The sequence below is a fragment of the Macaca thibetana genome, chromosome 1 (genome assembly GCF_024542745.1).
Source record: "Macaca thibetana thibetana isolate TM-01 chromosome 1, ASM2454274v1, whole genome shotgun sequence".
NCBI lineage: Eukaryota > Metazoa > Chordata > Mammalia > Primates > Cercopithecidae > Macaca > Macaca thibetana.
Window position 1 is genome coordinate 59,045,572 of NC_065578.1, and position 13,242 is coordinate 59,058,813.

Here is a 13,242-nt window from a genome sequence, read left to right on the forward strand (position 1 = left end):
GAATTGTCAGTACGATGTTAAATAAAAGTGGAAAGAACAGATATCATTCTTTAGGTTCTGATCTTAGGGGAAGAGCATTGGATTTTTCACCATTATGTATGATATTAGCTGTGAGTTATTTCTTTTCATTTTTGTTTTTGGATGCCCTCTGTAAGGTTGAAGAAGTTTCCTTCTATTTGTAGTTTGTTGCATTCTGTTATAAAAGAGTATTGGATTGTGTCAGATGCTTTTTCTGGATCAATGAGATGATATATAGTATTTGTACTTTATTATATTAATATGATGTATTACATTGATTTTTTTTTAAACCGATCTTGCATTACTGAGATAAATTCAACTTGTTCATAATATATACTTTAAAAAGTATGTTGCCAGATTCAGTTTGCAAATATTTCATTGAAGATTTTTCCATAGGTATTATAAGGGATATTGGTTTGTAATGTACTTGTGAGGCCATCACCTGGTTTTGGTATCACTGGCCACATAGAGTGAGTTGAGACATTTTCCCACGTTTTTATGTTTTGGGAAAGTTCATGAAAATTGGTATTAATTCTTCTTTAAATCTTTTGTGGAGTTCAGTTTTCTGGACCTGAGCTTTATTTGTAGGAAGTTAACAAATTACTGATTCAATCTTTTTAGTTGCTGTAGGTCTATTCAGCTATTCTGTGACTTCTTGAGCTAGTGTTACTAATTTGTGTCTGTCTAGAGATTTGTCAATTTAATTTATCTAATTTATTGGCATACAGTTGTCTATTGTTGTTTCTTCTTCATTTCTGTGAGAAACCAGGGAATTTTGCTAAGTAGTGATATCCTCTCCTTTATTTGTGATTTCTCTAATTTGAATTTCTCTGTTTTTTTTTTTCTTGATTTGTTTCGCTAAAGATTTTTCAATTTTGTTCATCTTTTCAAAGAACTAACTTGTGGTTTTACAATTTGTTTTCTATTCTCTATTTTATTTATTTTTACTCTAATCTTTAATAATTTATTGGCAAAGGAACAGAAATTCGTTTGTATGTAAGTATTTTTTTTCTAGTTAAGATAGAAAGTTAAGTTACTGATTTGGAATTTTTCTTGATTTTTTTTTTAATATAGATACAGCTGTAAATTTGCCTCAGGATTTATTTTGCTACATTACATGTTTTGGCATATTGCATTTTTGTTTAATTCTTTTGAATTTATTTTCCCTTATGATTTCTTCTTTGACACATTGGTTACTTATGAGTATCTTGCTCAATTTTCACATATATTTGTGAATATCCTAAATCTCCTTGTGTCATTGGTTTATTTAATTCCATTGTGGTCAGAGAACATACTTTGTGTGCATTCAGTCCTTTTAAATTTATTGAGCCCTGTTTTATGGCCTACCATATGGTCTGTTCTGCAGAGTGTTCCATGTGGATTTTTTAAAGAATGTGTATTCTACTGTTGGGTAAAGTATTTATACGTCAGTTAGGTCTAGTTGGTTTATAGTATTGTTCAAGTATTCTACCTTGAATCTTTTTGTATAGTTCTATCTATTATTGAAATTAGGATACAGATATTTCCAATTGTTGTTACATCATCTCTTTTTCCCTTTAATTTCGTCAATTTTTACCTTGTGTATTTTAGGTCTGTTAGATTCATTTATGTTTGTAATTGTTATGTCTTCCTGATAGATTGATTTTTCTAATGTCTCTCTTTTTTCTGGTTACCGTATTTGTCTTAAAGTCTGTTTTGTTTAATATTAATATAGTCCTGTATCTTTCTTTTGGTTACTGTTTGCATCATTTTTTTCACCCTTTGATTTTCAAACTATTATTTATGTCTTTGATACTAAGGTCTATTTCTTTCACTTAGCATTTACTTAGATCGTTTTTAATCAATTCTGCCAGTATTTGCTTTTCGATTGGAGTTTGTAATCCATTTACATTTAATGTAATTACCAATAAAAATAGCATTTAGATCTGCCATTTTATTTGTTTTCTATATGTCTTTTTTTCTCCTCCATTTTTCTACTACTGCTTTCTTTTGTGTTATTTTCAATATACCAGTTTAGTTACTTAGTTTCTTTTACAAGTTTTTAAAAGCTATTTTCTGATGGTTGTTATGGGGGATTACAATTAGCATCTTACCTTGAAACAATCCATTTAGAGTAAATGATAAATCTAATTTCAATAATATATTGAAAACTACTCCAAAATAAAAACTTTTCCTCCCCTCTGCTTTATGCTATTACTATCATACAAATTACATCTTTATACATTTAAACTCATTAATACTGTTTTTTAATTAATGCTTTGTACTATTGTCTTTTAAATCAAATTGTAGACAAAGAGTTAAAAATACATTAATTTTATGTGTGTGTATATATATTTGTGTGTATATGTGTGTGTGTGTGTGTGTGTGTATATATATATATATTTTTTAGACGAAGTCTCCCTCTGTTGCCCAGGCTGGAGAGCAGTGGCACAATCTTGGCTCACTACAACCTCTGCCTCCTGGGTTCAAGTGATTCTTCTGCCTCAGCCTCCTCAGTAGCTGGGATTACAGGCGCACGCCACCACGCCCGACTAATTTTTGTATTTTTAATAGAGACGGGGTTTCACCATGTTGGTCAGGCTGGTCTTAAACTCCTGACCTTGTGATCTGCCTGCCTTGGCCTCCCAAAGTGCTGGGATTACAGGTATAAACCACTGTGCCCAGCCATTAAAATATATTTGTGTATATAGTTACCTCTGTTGGTGTTTCTTTGGCTAAATTCAAATTACTCACTAATGTCCTTTTATTTCAACCTGAAGGATTCCTTTTAGTATTTTTCTATAGAGAAAGTCTGCTAATGACATATTCTCTGTTTTGTTTTGTTTACTCTTGGAAAAATTTCAGTTCATCTTTCATATTCAAATGATGTATTGCTAGACATAAAATTCTTGTTTGACAGTCTTTTTCTTTTAGCATTTTATGTCATCCTACTGTATTATGGCCTCCATTATTTGATGAGAAATCTGCTGTTAATCTTATTAAGGCTCCTTTTATGTGATGAATCCTTTTTCTCTTGCTGCTTTCAAGATTTTCGCTTTGCCCTTGGCTTTCAGCAGTTTGACTTTGATTTATCCAGGTGTGTGGATCCCTTTTAGTTTATTGTACTTTGAATTTGTTGAGCTTCTTAGAACTGTAGATTGATGATCCAAGGTTGGAAAAAATTTGATTTCCAGATTTGAAATATTATATTATTTAAATGTCAGGTTTTCAACAAAAATGCAAGATATACAAAGAAACAAGGTAGCCTATACATGGTAAAACAACAAGAAGAAGAAGCAGTCAACAGAAACAGCCAGTGAAGTGTCCTAATGGGTGGATATACTAGACTAATATAGAGAGAGCTATTCTAAGTATGTTCAAAGAACTAGAGCAAACCTTTTTTTTTTTTTTTTTTTTTTTTTAAGCAAAAACAAACAAAAAAGAACACTTTATTTTAGGTTCAGGGATACATATGAAGGTTTGTTATATAGGTAAACTCATGTCATGGGGATTTGTTGTAAAGATTGTTTCCTCAACCAGGTATTAAGCCTAGTACCCAATAGTTATCTTTTCTGCTCCTCTCTCTCCACCAACCCTCTGCTCTCAAGTAAACCCCAGTGTCTATTGTTCCCTTCTTTGTGTTCATGAGTTCTCATCATTTAGCTTCCACTTGTGAGAACATGTGGTATTTGGTTTTCTGTTCCTGTGTTAGTTTGCTAAGGATAATAGCCTCCACCTCCATCTATGTTCCTGCAAAAGACATGATCTTGTTCTTTTTTATAGCTGCATAGTATTCCGTGGTGTATATGTACCACATTTTCTTTATCCAATCTGTTATTAATGGACATTTAGACTGATTCCATGATTTTTGCTATTATGAATAGTGCTGCAGCAAACATTTGCATGCATGTGCCATTTTTAAAGAATAAGGAAATTTTATAAATTTTCATAAAATTTGGCAAGTTTTTAGCAATTTTTCTCTTCTTCTGGGTTTCCTGTTATGTGTATAGTGGCACACTTGATGGTGTCTTACAGCTCTCTGATACTCTTCTGCTGAAGTCTGCACTGAGCCCATCTACTGTTTTTTGTTGTTGTTGTTGTTTTTTGAGACATGGACTTGCTCTGTCATCCAGGCTGGAGTGCAGTGGTGCAATAATGGGTCATTGAAGCCTTAACCGTTTGGGCATCAAGCAATCCTCTTGCCTCAGTCTCCCTAGTAGTTGGGACTACAAGCACACTCCACCATACCCAGCTAATTTGTGTGTGTGTGTGTGTGTGTGTGTGTGTGTGTATATATATATATATATATTTTTTTTTTTTTTTGTAGAGACAGGGTTTGCCATGTTGCCCAGGCTGGCCAAATTCCTGGGGATCTGCCCACCTCAGTCTCCCATAGTGAATTGTTTGTTTGTTTGTTTTGCTTTGCTTTTTTAAATTTAAATTTTAATTTTTTTAGACATGGGGACTCACTATGTTGGCCAGGTTGGTCTTGAACTCCTGGCCTCAAACAATCCTTTCACCTTGGCCTCTTAAAGTACTGGGATTCCAGGCATGAGCCACCACAACCAGCCCCAGTAGTGAATTTTTTATGTGATTTATTGTTCTCAGCACCCTCACTGGCTGTTTGTTAACTTTTTTTTTTTTTTTTTTTACCCTGTGTATAGGCTATTCTGTTTCTTTGTGTATTTTGTATTTTTGTTGAAAATCTGACATTTAAAATAATATAAAATTTCAAATCTGGAAATCAGATTTTTTCCAGTCTTAGGGTTTATTGTTGTTGCTGTTTGTTTTTTTAAGTGACTTTTTTGGGACTAATTCTGTAAAACCTGCATTCTTTGTATTGTGTAGCCACTGATGTCTCTGCTCATTTACCACTGTGGTTAGTTCATGATTGGTCAGAGATCCTTGAGCCTTTGGTAAAGGCTGTGACATTATGTGTGTTGGAAAACACCTTCATTGCTTAGCAGTTTGAAACTCTGCCTTTGCCTTCCTGTTTGCTCAGGGCCTCATGTTTATACAGTGCTGAGACAATGGGGGCCCTCTCATGTCTTTTCTGGGCATGTGCACAGCCCTGTACTTGGCTGACCTTCGAGATCTCTGGGAACATGTCAGAGCTTTTTAAAGATTCCTATGGGCATCTTGTTTCTCAGATTTTTCTTGCAAATTTTTGGTCAGGCTCTTGTGTACTGCAGCCATTATCATAGCCTTCAGTACCTGTGGTGGCAAACAGTTGCTGATGATTCTGTTTGCCTAATGTCTTGGAAATACTTCGTGCAGAGCAAGCAGTGACTCAGGTCAAATCATGAAGAGTCCCTATAAATGGGGTTTAGGGCGCTGCAAGACAGGTTAAACAGTGACAGTTCTCTGTGAATGGGGCTTTTTAAGGGAGCCCCATATCCATCCAGTCTCTACCCATTCTGGTGGCTGCTAGAGCTGCTGGTTTTCACAGCTACAGCAATGGAAAGGCTGTCTGTTTTCAAGGTTACTGCAGAGCTGGGGAGACGGGAATAGTAGTTAGAAAAGTTAAAAGAGCAAAAAGCTTGCTGTTCTAACCAAGGTTTAGCAGGTTTGCTTTAATAAATGCTCACCTGTTATAGGCCTTTGATTTATTCCCAGAATTCTGAAATAGTTGATAATGACAAATGTGCTGGTGTGTGCATTACATTAATGGAGGAACAGATTTACAGAGGTCTTTGTGCCTGCTCCTGCTAGATTTCCAACCTATAGGGTTCAGAGATCCTTAAGGCACCTATGGACCCCTTGAATCAGTTACTAATTTACTGCTAAATTGATTTGAAACATGTAATGGACTAATTAGGGCTTTGTTTATTGACTTGGAACATAACAGCATTTAATACATGACTTTATATTCAGTGGTATTTTTCACGTTCTGGGAAAATGATTTAAACGTGAGCCTTCTGTCCATAACCTAGAAGTTTGTCATTGGCGTAGGCTCTAAAATAAAATAGTCAATGATATGAAGTACCAGCTTGCTGTCCTTGGGAAATGGTGTTTTTCTACCAATGTGTACCTCCAGGATACTACTTATCACTTCTTCCAGTTGAGTTTCACAACAGTGGTAAAAAGAAGTAACTGGTCTCCAGCATCTCTTACACGCCAACCTATATTCTAGATCCTTGACTAATACCACCTTTGTTATTCAGAATACCTTTGCAAGGTTTATGTATCGGTATTCCTATTTTGAAGTTATATATACTAAAGCCAAAGAGTTATATAAGTTGCCTAAGACAGTAATGCTAGGAAGTGGTGAAATTGGTATTCAAACCATGATCTTTATGCCTCCAAAGTCCATGCTTTTTTATTACTCCAGTCGCATATCTGTCCTCTGTTACATAATTGCATTCATTTTGTTCAAAGATAAGCTATCTGATGGGGAAGTCAAAACCATGTATAAAGACACATTATTTATGTAACCTAAGAAATGAGCCTCTTAAAACTGAAACATTGTCACTTAAAATTAAGCAACAACTATTAAACTAGTTAAGATAAATTATTGTAAGCATAAAGTACATTGTTTATAGGCAGAATTAAATACTTTGCTGATATCAACAATTCTTTTCAGAGACTAATTGAGCAGCGTGATACTTTGAAAGAAACGAATGAAGAGCTTCGATGTTCACAAGTACAACAGGACCACCTAAACCAAACAGGTTACTTTTGTTAGATTTAGAAAAGTTTCAGCCAGGGCAACACAGTGAGACCCCATTCAACAAAAAATAAAAACTTAACCTGTCATGGTGGTGCATACCTATAGTCCTAGCTACTTGGGAGGCCAAGGTGGGAGGATCATTTGAGCCTAGGAGTTTGAAGTTGCAGTGAGCTATGATTGTACCACTGCACTCCAGCCTTGGTGTGAAAGAGAGAAACAGAGAAACAGAGAAAGAGAGGAAAGAAGGAAAGAAGGAAGGAGGGAGGGAGGGAGGGAAGGAGGAAGGGAGGAAAAAGAAAGAAAGGAAAGGGGAGGGGAGGGGAGGGAAGGGAAGGTTTCTTGACAGAGAGAGACCCTATCGAAAGAAAGAAAAAGGCAGGCAGGCAGGGAGTGAGGGAGGGAGGCAAGGAGGGAGAGAGGATTTTTAAAAAAATAGTTGAAATACTGAAATGCGAATTTATTTTTTGTTATTTTCTAGGTGCATCTGCTGCAAAAAGTTATGAGAATCTTGCTGCTGAGATTATGCCAGTGGAATATAGGTAAATTTGTTTTGTAATTTGATAGAATTATATTTAATATTATAATTTTGTTCTTTTTTGTAAATGTCTTGGCCTTTAAAAACTTATGACTCATAGAGCTGAAAATTACTGTTTGATCTACTTAAACTTTCTAAATCAGATTCTTATTGCTACCACAGCAATTTAAAATTTTATCAGAAGTAAAATTTCACAAACCCTTGAATAACATATTCTAGTTTTTATAACATGACATGACCCCCAAGTGCTATGTTATAATTGCTTTAACTAGGGAGGTTTAAGTATATAAAGTTAGAAAATTATTAGAAAACAAAAATAAATAGGATTTACAAGCCTTTGATGGGGGAAGTGGTAAATGTATAAAGTAAGAAAAGTTACTTATCTTGCTTAGTGGGGAGTCAATCATTAAATTAAAATTAGTAATTATAAAAAGTAGCCATATGAGCTTTTTTTGTAGAGTTATGCTGTTGGCATTCAGAAGAACAAAAATTGGGATTAATTGAAATTAGTTGCTTTTGAGGAATGGGATTTGGCAGGGGAACAACTAAGGGAGAGTATTACTTCCGTATTTAATGCAAACAATAAAAGTTGCAGTTTTAAAAAGTACATGTAAATCTTTAATACAATTTTTTTCAGAAAAAAAAGATCTAGAAACTGTCTTATTGCCATTATAAAGTATATCTTAAAAGTTTAGTCAAACTATAGTTTCTTAAATCTATTGCTTTTCTTTTATGTGGTTTCTAAGCATATACTATTTGTTTCCTTTACAAATATTTTCTAAATTACCAAAGTAAAATAATTTCTATTATCTCTTCAGGAATGGTATAATATACAACTTAATGATTTATAGCATAATCTTATGTGGTACCTATAAAATTTTACTGCCTTTTTTAAAGGCACAGTCTTGTAGTATACATAATTTTTTCTTAAACACTTTCAGAAGTTTTTGCTGCAGTTTGAGAGTTTCATGCCCTACCAGCTGTGCTAGCTGGTCCGGCTTGCATCTTAAAATGGTAGCTATTGAGTGAAAAGGAATTTCCTTTTTTTTAACTAAAGAACATAATGACTCATATTTTTAAAAATTAAAAAAAAGATTTTGTTTTGTAACATCAGGGAGGTGTTTATTCGACTGCAACATGAAAATAAGATGCTTCGCTTACAGCAAGAAGGCTCTGAGAATGAACGTATTGAGGAACTTCAGGAGCAGCTAGAACAGAAACACCGTAAAATGAATGAACTGGAAACTGAGCAGAGGTATGTGCTCCTTAGTAATTGAAAATATGGGTGATTTAATTACTGAGCCACAAAATCTTGATTCACAGAAATGGAAAATATTATTGTAGTTAAAGTAATTAGAATTACCTAGAAATAGTTCAATTTTTTTTTGTTAGTAGTCTTTCATTACTATAAGCTTCACTCTGTGAAATAAGTCAAGTGATTCATTTCAGTTATGTTTATAAAATATATGGATAAGCTGTTAATTTCAGCAGTCTTGGTTAACCAGGCTACTTACTCTTTTTATTTTTTTTGAACAGTCTCGCTCTGTCGCCCAGGCTGGAGTGCAGTGGCACGATCTCTGTTCATTGCAGCTTCCACCTCCCCAGTTCAAGTGATTTTCATGCCTCAGCCTCCCAAGTAGCTGCAATTAGAGACATGCACGACTATGCCTGGCTAATTTCTGTATTTGTTTCCTTTTCTTTTCTTTTTTTTTTTTTTTTTTTTTGAGGTGCAGTCTTGCTGTGTCACCCAGGCTGGAGTGCAGTAGTGCGATCTCAGCTCACTGCAACCTCCACCTCACAGGTTCAAGTGATTCTCCTGCCTCAGCCTCCCAAGTAGATGGGACTACAGGTGCACACCACTATGCCTGTCTAATTTTTTTTGTATTTTTAGTGGAGATGGGGTTTCACCATGTTGACCAGACTGGTCTCGATCTTCTAACCTCATGATCCACCCGCCCCGGCCTCCCAAAGTGCTGGGATTATAGGCATGAGCCGCTATGCCCGGCCAATTTCTGTATTATTAGTAGATACGGGGCTTCACCATGTTGGCTGGGCTGGTCCCGAACTACTGACCTCATGTAATCCACCTGCCTCAGCCTTCCAAAGTTGCTGGGATTATAAGCATGAGCCACTGCGTCCAGCCCACCAGGCTACTTATTCTTGAATTTCATTTAGATATGTTCACAATTCATGAAATTTGACAAATGAATAAATGACAGTTTGGCTTTCTACTGAAGTCTAGTGCATAGATGAGATCTAGATTGTGGAATCAAATTTAAATCCCACTTCTAATTTAACTTATTAACTGTTTCTGGACAAATTGCTTAAACTTACACTCAGTGTCTTCAGGTGTAAATACAAGTTATTAGGAAGACTACAGATAATGAGCTTAAAGCAAATGATGTACTTATGTGGTATCAATGAAGTGCTCAAAACTTATAATAATAATATGCTTTTCTAAGTACTTTTTTGCTATTAACTCAGTAAATCGTCATAGTAACTCTATGAAATAGTAACCATGATTAGCTCTTTTTCTATGGATAAGGAATATGGATACGGAGAAGTTAAATAACTTACCTAAAGTTATACAGCTAGTAGTTCTAGATCCTCCATAATGAACTCTCTGTCAATCTGATTACTGAGTCTTTACTCTTAACTACTATGGTAACTTGCCTGTTATAAATGGCACACTTACTATAAGTGTATTTAGACTTATTTAACCTTTATTGAATCCTGGACACCAACAGAAATTTTAGACACACTTGAATCTTACCTTTCTCAAACTTGTGTGTAACTTGTGTGTATAATGTTACATAAACTGTGGTTAAAATAAGAATGATAATTTAGTTTTCTAAAGAGGCCATTAAATATTACTATTTTATTCAGTTCAATACCAGTTGTTGGCACTTTTCTGAAGAGACCCTTAAATATTACCATCTTACTCAGTTTAATACCAGTTGTTAACACTTTTCTGAAGAGCACTAAATATTACTATCTTATTCAGTTCAATACCAGTTGTTAACACTGGGGAAATTATTTAAGCTTTTAAGGAATTAACATAGGAAGGTAGACATGTAAATAGATAATTGCTATATTATGTGATAACTACAACAATGGGATATTATAACAGGCAGGTGAGTGTGTATGTGTGGATATACATAGAGGGAGAGGGAGATGCTAACTGTTGCTGGTAACTTCCTGTGGAAGTAACTCTTAAGCAGAGTTTTAAAGAATGAGATATTGCCACATTAGAATCTGCATTAGTTGCTAGTGGTAGTCCCTTTAATTTAAATTTAAAAAAACATGTGGAAATGATTGGAAAATGGGGACTTTCCTCTTCCAATACACTGTGAAATGTGAAACAGAAGATGGAAATCTAGTTTTCATTCATTGAAAATACAACTGTAGAAAAATTGAGCTGGTTTTCTGATTTTTCTACCAGTGAGTACAGTGTAGAAATGTTTTTGCCACCAACATTTAAGTTCCTTAAAATTTTAAATGTAGGCATATGTACTTTCAGGAAAAAAGTTTTCTTTTAAAAAATATTTCCTTAGAAGCAGTCTGCCCTACTTCCTATTGTACCTAGGCACAGATAATTATTCCACATTTGTCATTGCTATAAAAACATATTTTAGTTAAATTGCTAACTGAATGTACCTTTGTAGATCCTTAACTGCTTTGACTTTCAATACAAGTAAATGCTTATGACCCATCTTACAATAGGCTGAGCAAAGAGCGTATTAGAGAATTGCAGCAGCAGATTGAGGACCTCCAGAAGTCTTTACAGGAACAAGGTTCCAAGTCTGAAGGCGAAAGTGTAAGTAACTTAGAAATTATAATTCTGCTGTGTATGGCTTTTCTTTAATAGGTTATGATGCCCAAACTAATCTTGTATTAGAAAGTGCAGCCCTTATCATTGAGAAAACTCTTAAATACCGTATATATCTGCATAATAGATGCAGTGATTTTGCCAACTTGGAGCCTGTCAGTTGATCATCTACATTGGAAGGTGATTTCTGTCTGTCCTACTTCAGCAGCTATACCAATGTTCATGATGATTCTTGATCATCATTCAGCATCATTCAACAGCTATACCAAAGTTCATGATGATTCTTGATTGAGAACATAATACAATTGAGGGCTTCATAGTTCTACTGGAATTCCAACAGGGCTGGCCTGAGAAAAATCCAAATAATTAGCAATCAGAATTGAGGAAACCTTCTAATAGGAAAAGAGAGAATGGGAAAATGATTTCTACCTAAAGAGCATGCTAAAAATGGATTATACCCATCTCTGAAGGACAGAAACTTTAATGCAGCCTTGGAGGCATCACTCATTTCTTCCTCCTTCCTTAATGATTCATGGCCTTACCGTTTTCTGATGATTTTTGATGGCAGATATTGTGAGGGCAGAGATAAGAGGATTTAAAAGATATCAAACTTAGCCAAAATCTGACTATACCTAGCAACTATTCTATAGTTTGATCTTTTTATGTGAAGAGAAAGAAGTAGTGATTGAGAGAGTGATTAACTTAATTAAAAATAACAAGGAAAAAGGACTAGATATGTGTTAGGGATATCTTGATTGATTGAGATTAGATAGAATGTAGGTGATTATACCTGTGTTGATGGGGGAGGAAACCATGCAGAGTAAGTAAAGAGATGAAAAGGAAAATTGAAAGAGTTGCATTTCCTTTCTGTCTTTTATATGCTTTATATTATTTTCTTTTTTTTTCCCTGGGGGCTTGGAAAATAGAAATCGTCTCATGCATGGCGGCATCTCATATGTGCATATATACGGTATTGTAACTTCTCTAATACAAATATTATTTTAAGCCACACTAGAGAATACTTTTAAAATGAGGTCTTTTTGGAGGAGCACATTTTGGCTTGCAGTGTTTTAAAGACAAATGTCTTTATTATTTTAATATATTGGTATCCAACTCGTATTTCAGATTATATATTTTAAACACTTCACCTATACAGTAGGTGTGGAACGACTATTGCAATTTAAAGTACTGTTTTTTAAAAGGAGAAATTGTATGTTTAAAATTTTGCTTTTTAACAATATTCAGTTGCTTCATTTTGGTGTTAGTTATTAAAGGATTTGCAACTATAATAATAAAGTTGTATTATAAAGGTAATTATTTTAGATCTTTAAGTTTGTTCCTCATAAGAGGCTCAAAATCTTAAAATTTTTATTCTGAATAATTGAGTTTCTAAATATTTTAATGTTTGATACTCCTCAGTATGTCACATTCAGCTTGCATTTGCTGTTTTTCAAGTTCAGATTTAATTTTTATTACATTCAGAAATATGAGGTATTTTTCTTTCTGTCGTATGCTTTTATATTTCATTTTCTATTTTTCCTTTCCTTTTTGAAGTAAAAAAAAAAACCTAAAAAGTTTATGCTTCTTAAAGTGTGTTACTAGAAATACAAATTTAAAAAATATTTATAATTTTGCCTGGTACACCTTCAAAAGAAGGTAAAGAGATTTAGATGTCTGGAAAATTGACCTTTGTCAAAATAGTCATCTTACAGCAATTTTTTTTAAATTTTATAGTCCAGCAAATTAAAGCAGAAGTTGGAAGCTCATATGTAAGTAAAACTGATATTTCTTTTCAAATATGAGAAGGGAGGAGTTGTAAAAGCCTCTAAAGTTAATCTCCTTTTCGTATTTTGTTTAGAAAAGCAAATATCCTGATGCTAATTGATATACTTGCTGCAAAAAGTGAAAAGCATGCTAAAGATTCAGCCTGCCTGCTACCCCCATCCCAAACTCCTACATCTTTCAGTTGTTAATATCATTTCAAAAGTTTAAAAAAACAGATAACTATCACAACTAGATTATATGGGATGTTAAACGTGTAAAATATTTTACTTTCTTAGGAAGCAAGTGTGGCAAGGGAAACAATTTAACCTTTTTGGCACCTGCTATGTGCCTGTTTACATCCTCATGACAACCCCTGTAGTCAGGCAGATAGTATTCCCATTTCACAGGTGTGGAACCAAGGGTCAGAAAGCAACTTGCCTAAGATCC

At 34.3% G+C, this 13,242-nt stretch overlaps 3 protein-coding genes across 5 annotated transcripts in view; 1 reads left to right on the top strand and 2 right to left on the bottom strand.

The window, feature by feature from the left end:
- HOOK1 (hook microtubule tethering protein 1) overlaps window positions 1-13,242 on the top strand; it is a 68,998-nt gene that overhangs the window by 38,376 nt on the left and 17,380 nt on the right. For all 3 annotated transcript variants that reach the window (XM_050804024.1, XM_050804019.1, XM_050804036.1), the window contains 5 exons: window positions 6,581-6,668; window positions 7,146-7,206; window positions 8,317-8,457; window positions 10,926-11,019; window positions 12,766-12,800. In XM_050804024.1, coding sequence (XP_050659981.1) covers window positions 6,581-6,668; window positions 7,146-7,206; window positions 8,317-8,457; window positions 10,926-11,019; window positions 12,766-12,800 — 419 coding nt within the window. The remainder of the gene's footprint in view (window positions 1-6,580; window positions 6,669-7,145; window positions 7,207-8,316; window positions 8,458-10,925; window positions 11,020-12,765; window positions 12,801-13,242) is intronic.
- The window catches only part of LOC126962825 (mitochondrial import receptor subunit TOM22 homolog), a 448,771-nt gene that overhangs the window by 23,997 nt on the left and 411,532 nt on the right, over window positions 1-13,242 (bottom strand). The gene's annotated exons all lie outside the window — the stretch shown is intronic.
- LOC126962785 (cytochrome P450 2J2) overlaps window positions 8,719-13,242 on the bottom strand; it is a 72,287-nt gene continuing 67,763 nt past the window's right edge. The window contains exon 10 of the mRNA XM_050804291.1: window positions 8,719-11,378. The gene's annotated coding sequence lies outside the window, so the exon portion shown is untranslated. The remainder of the gene's footprint in view (window positions 11,379-13,242) is intronic.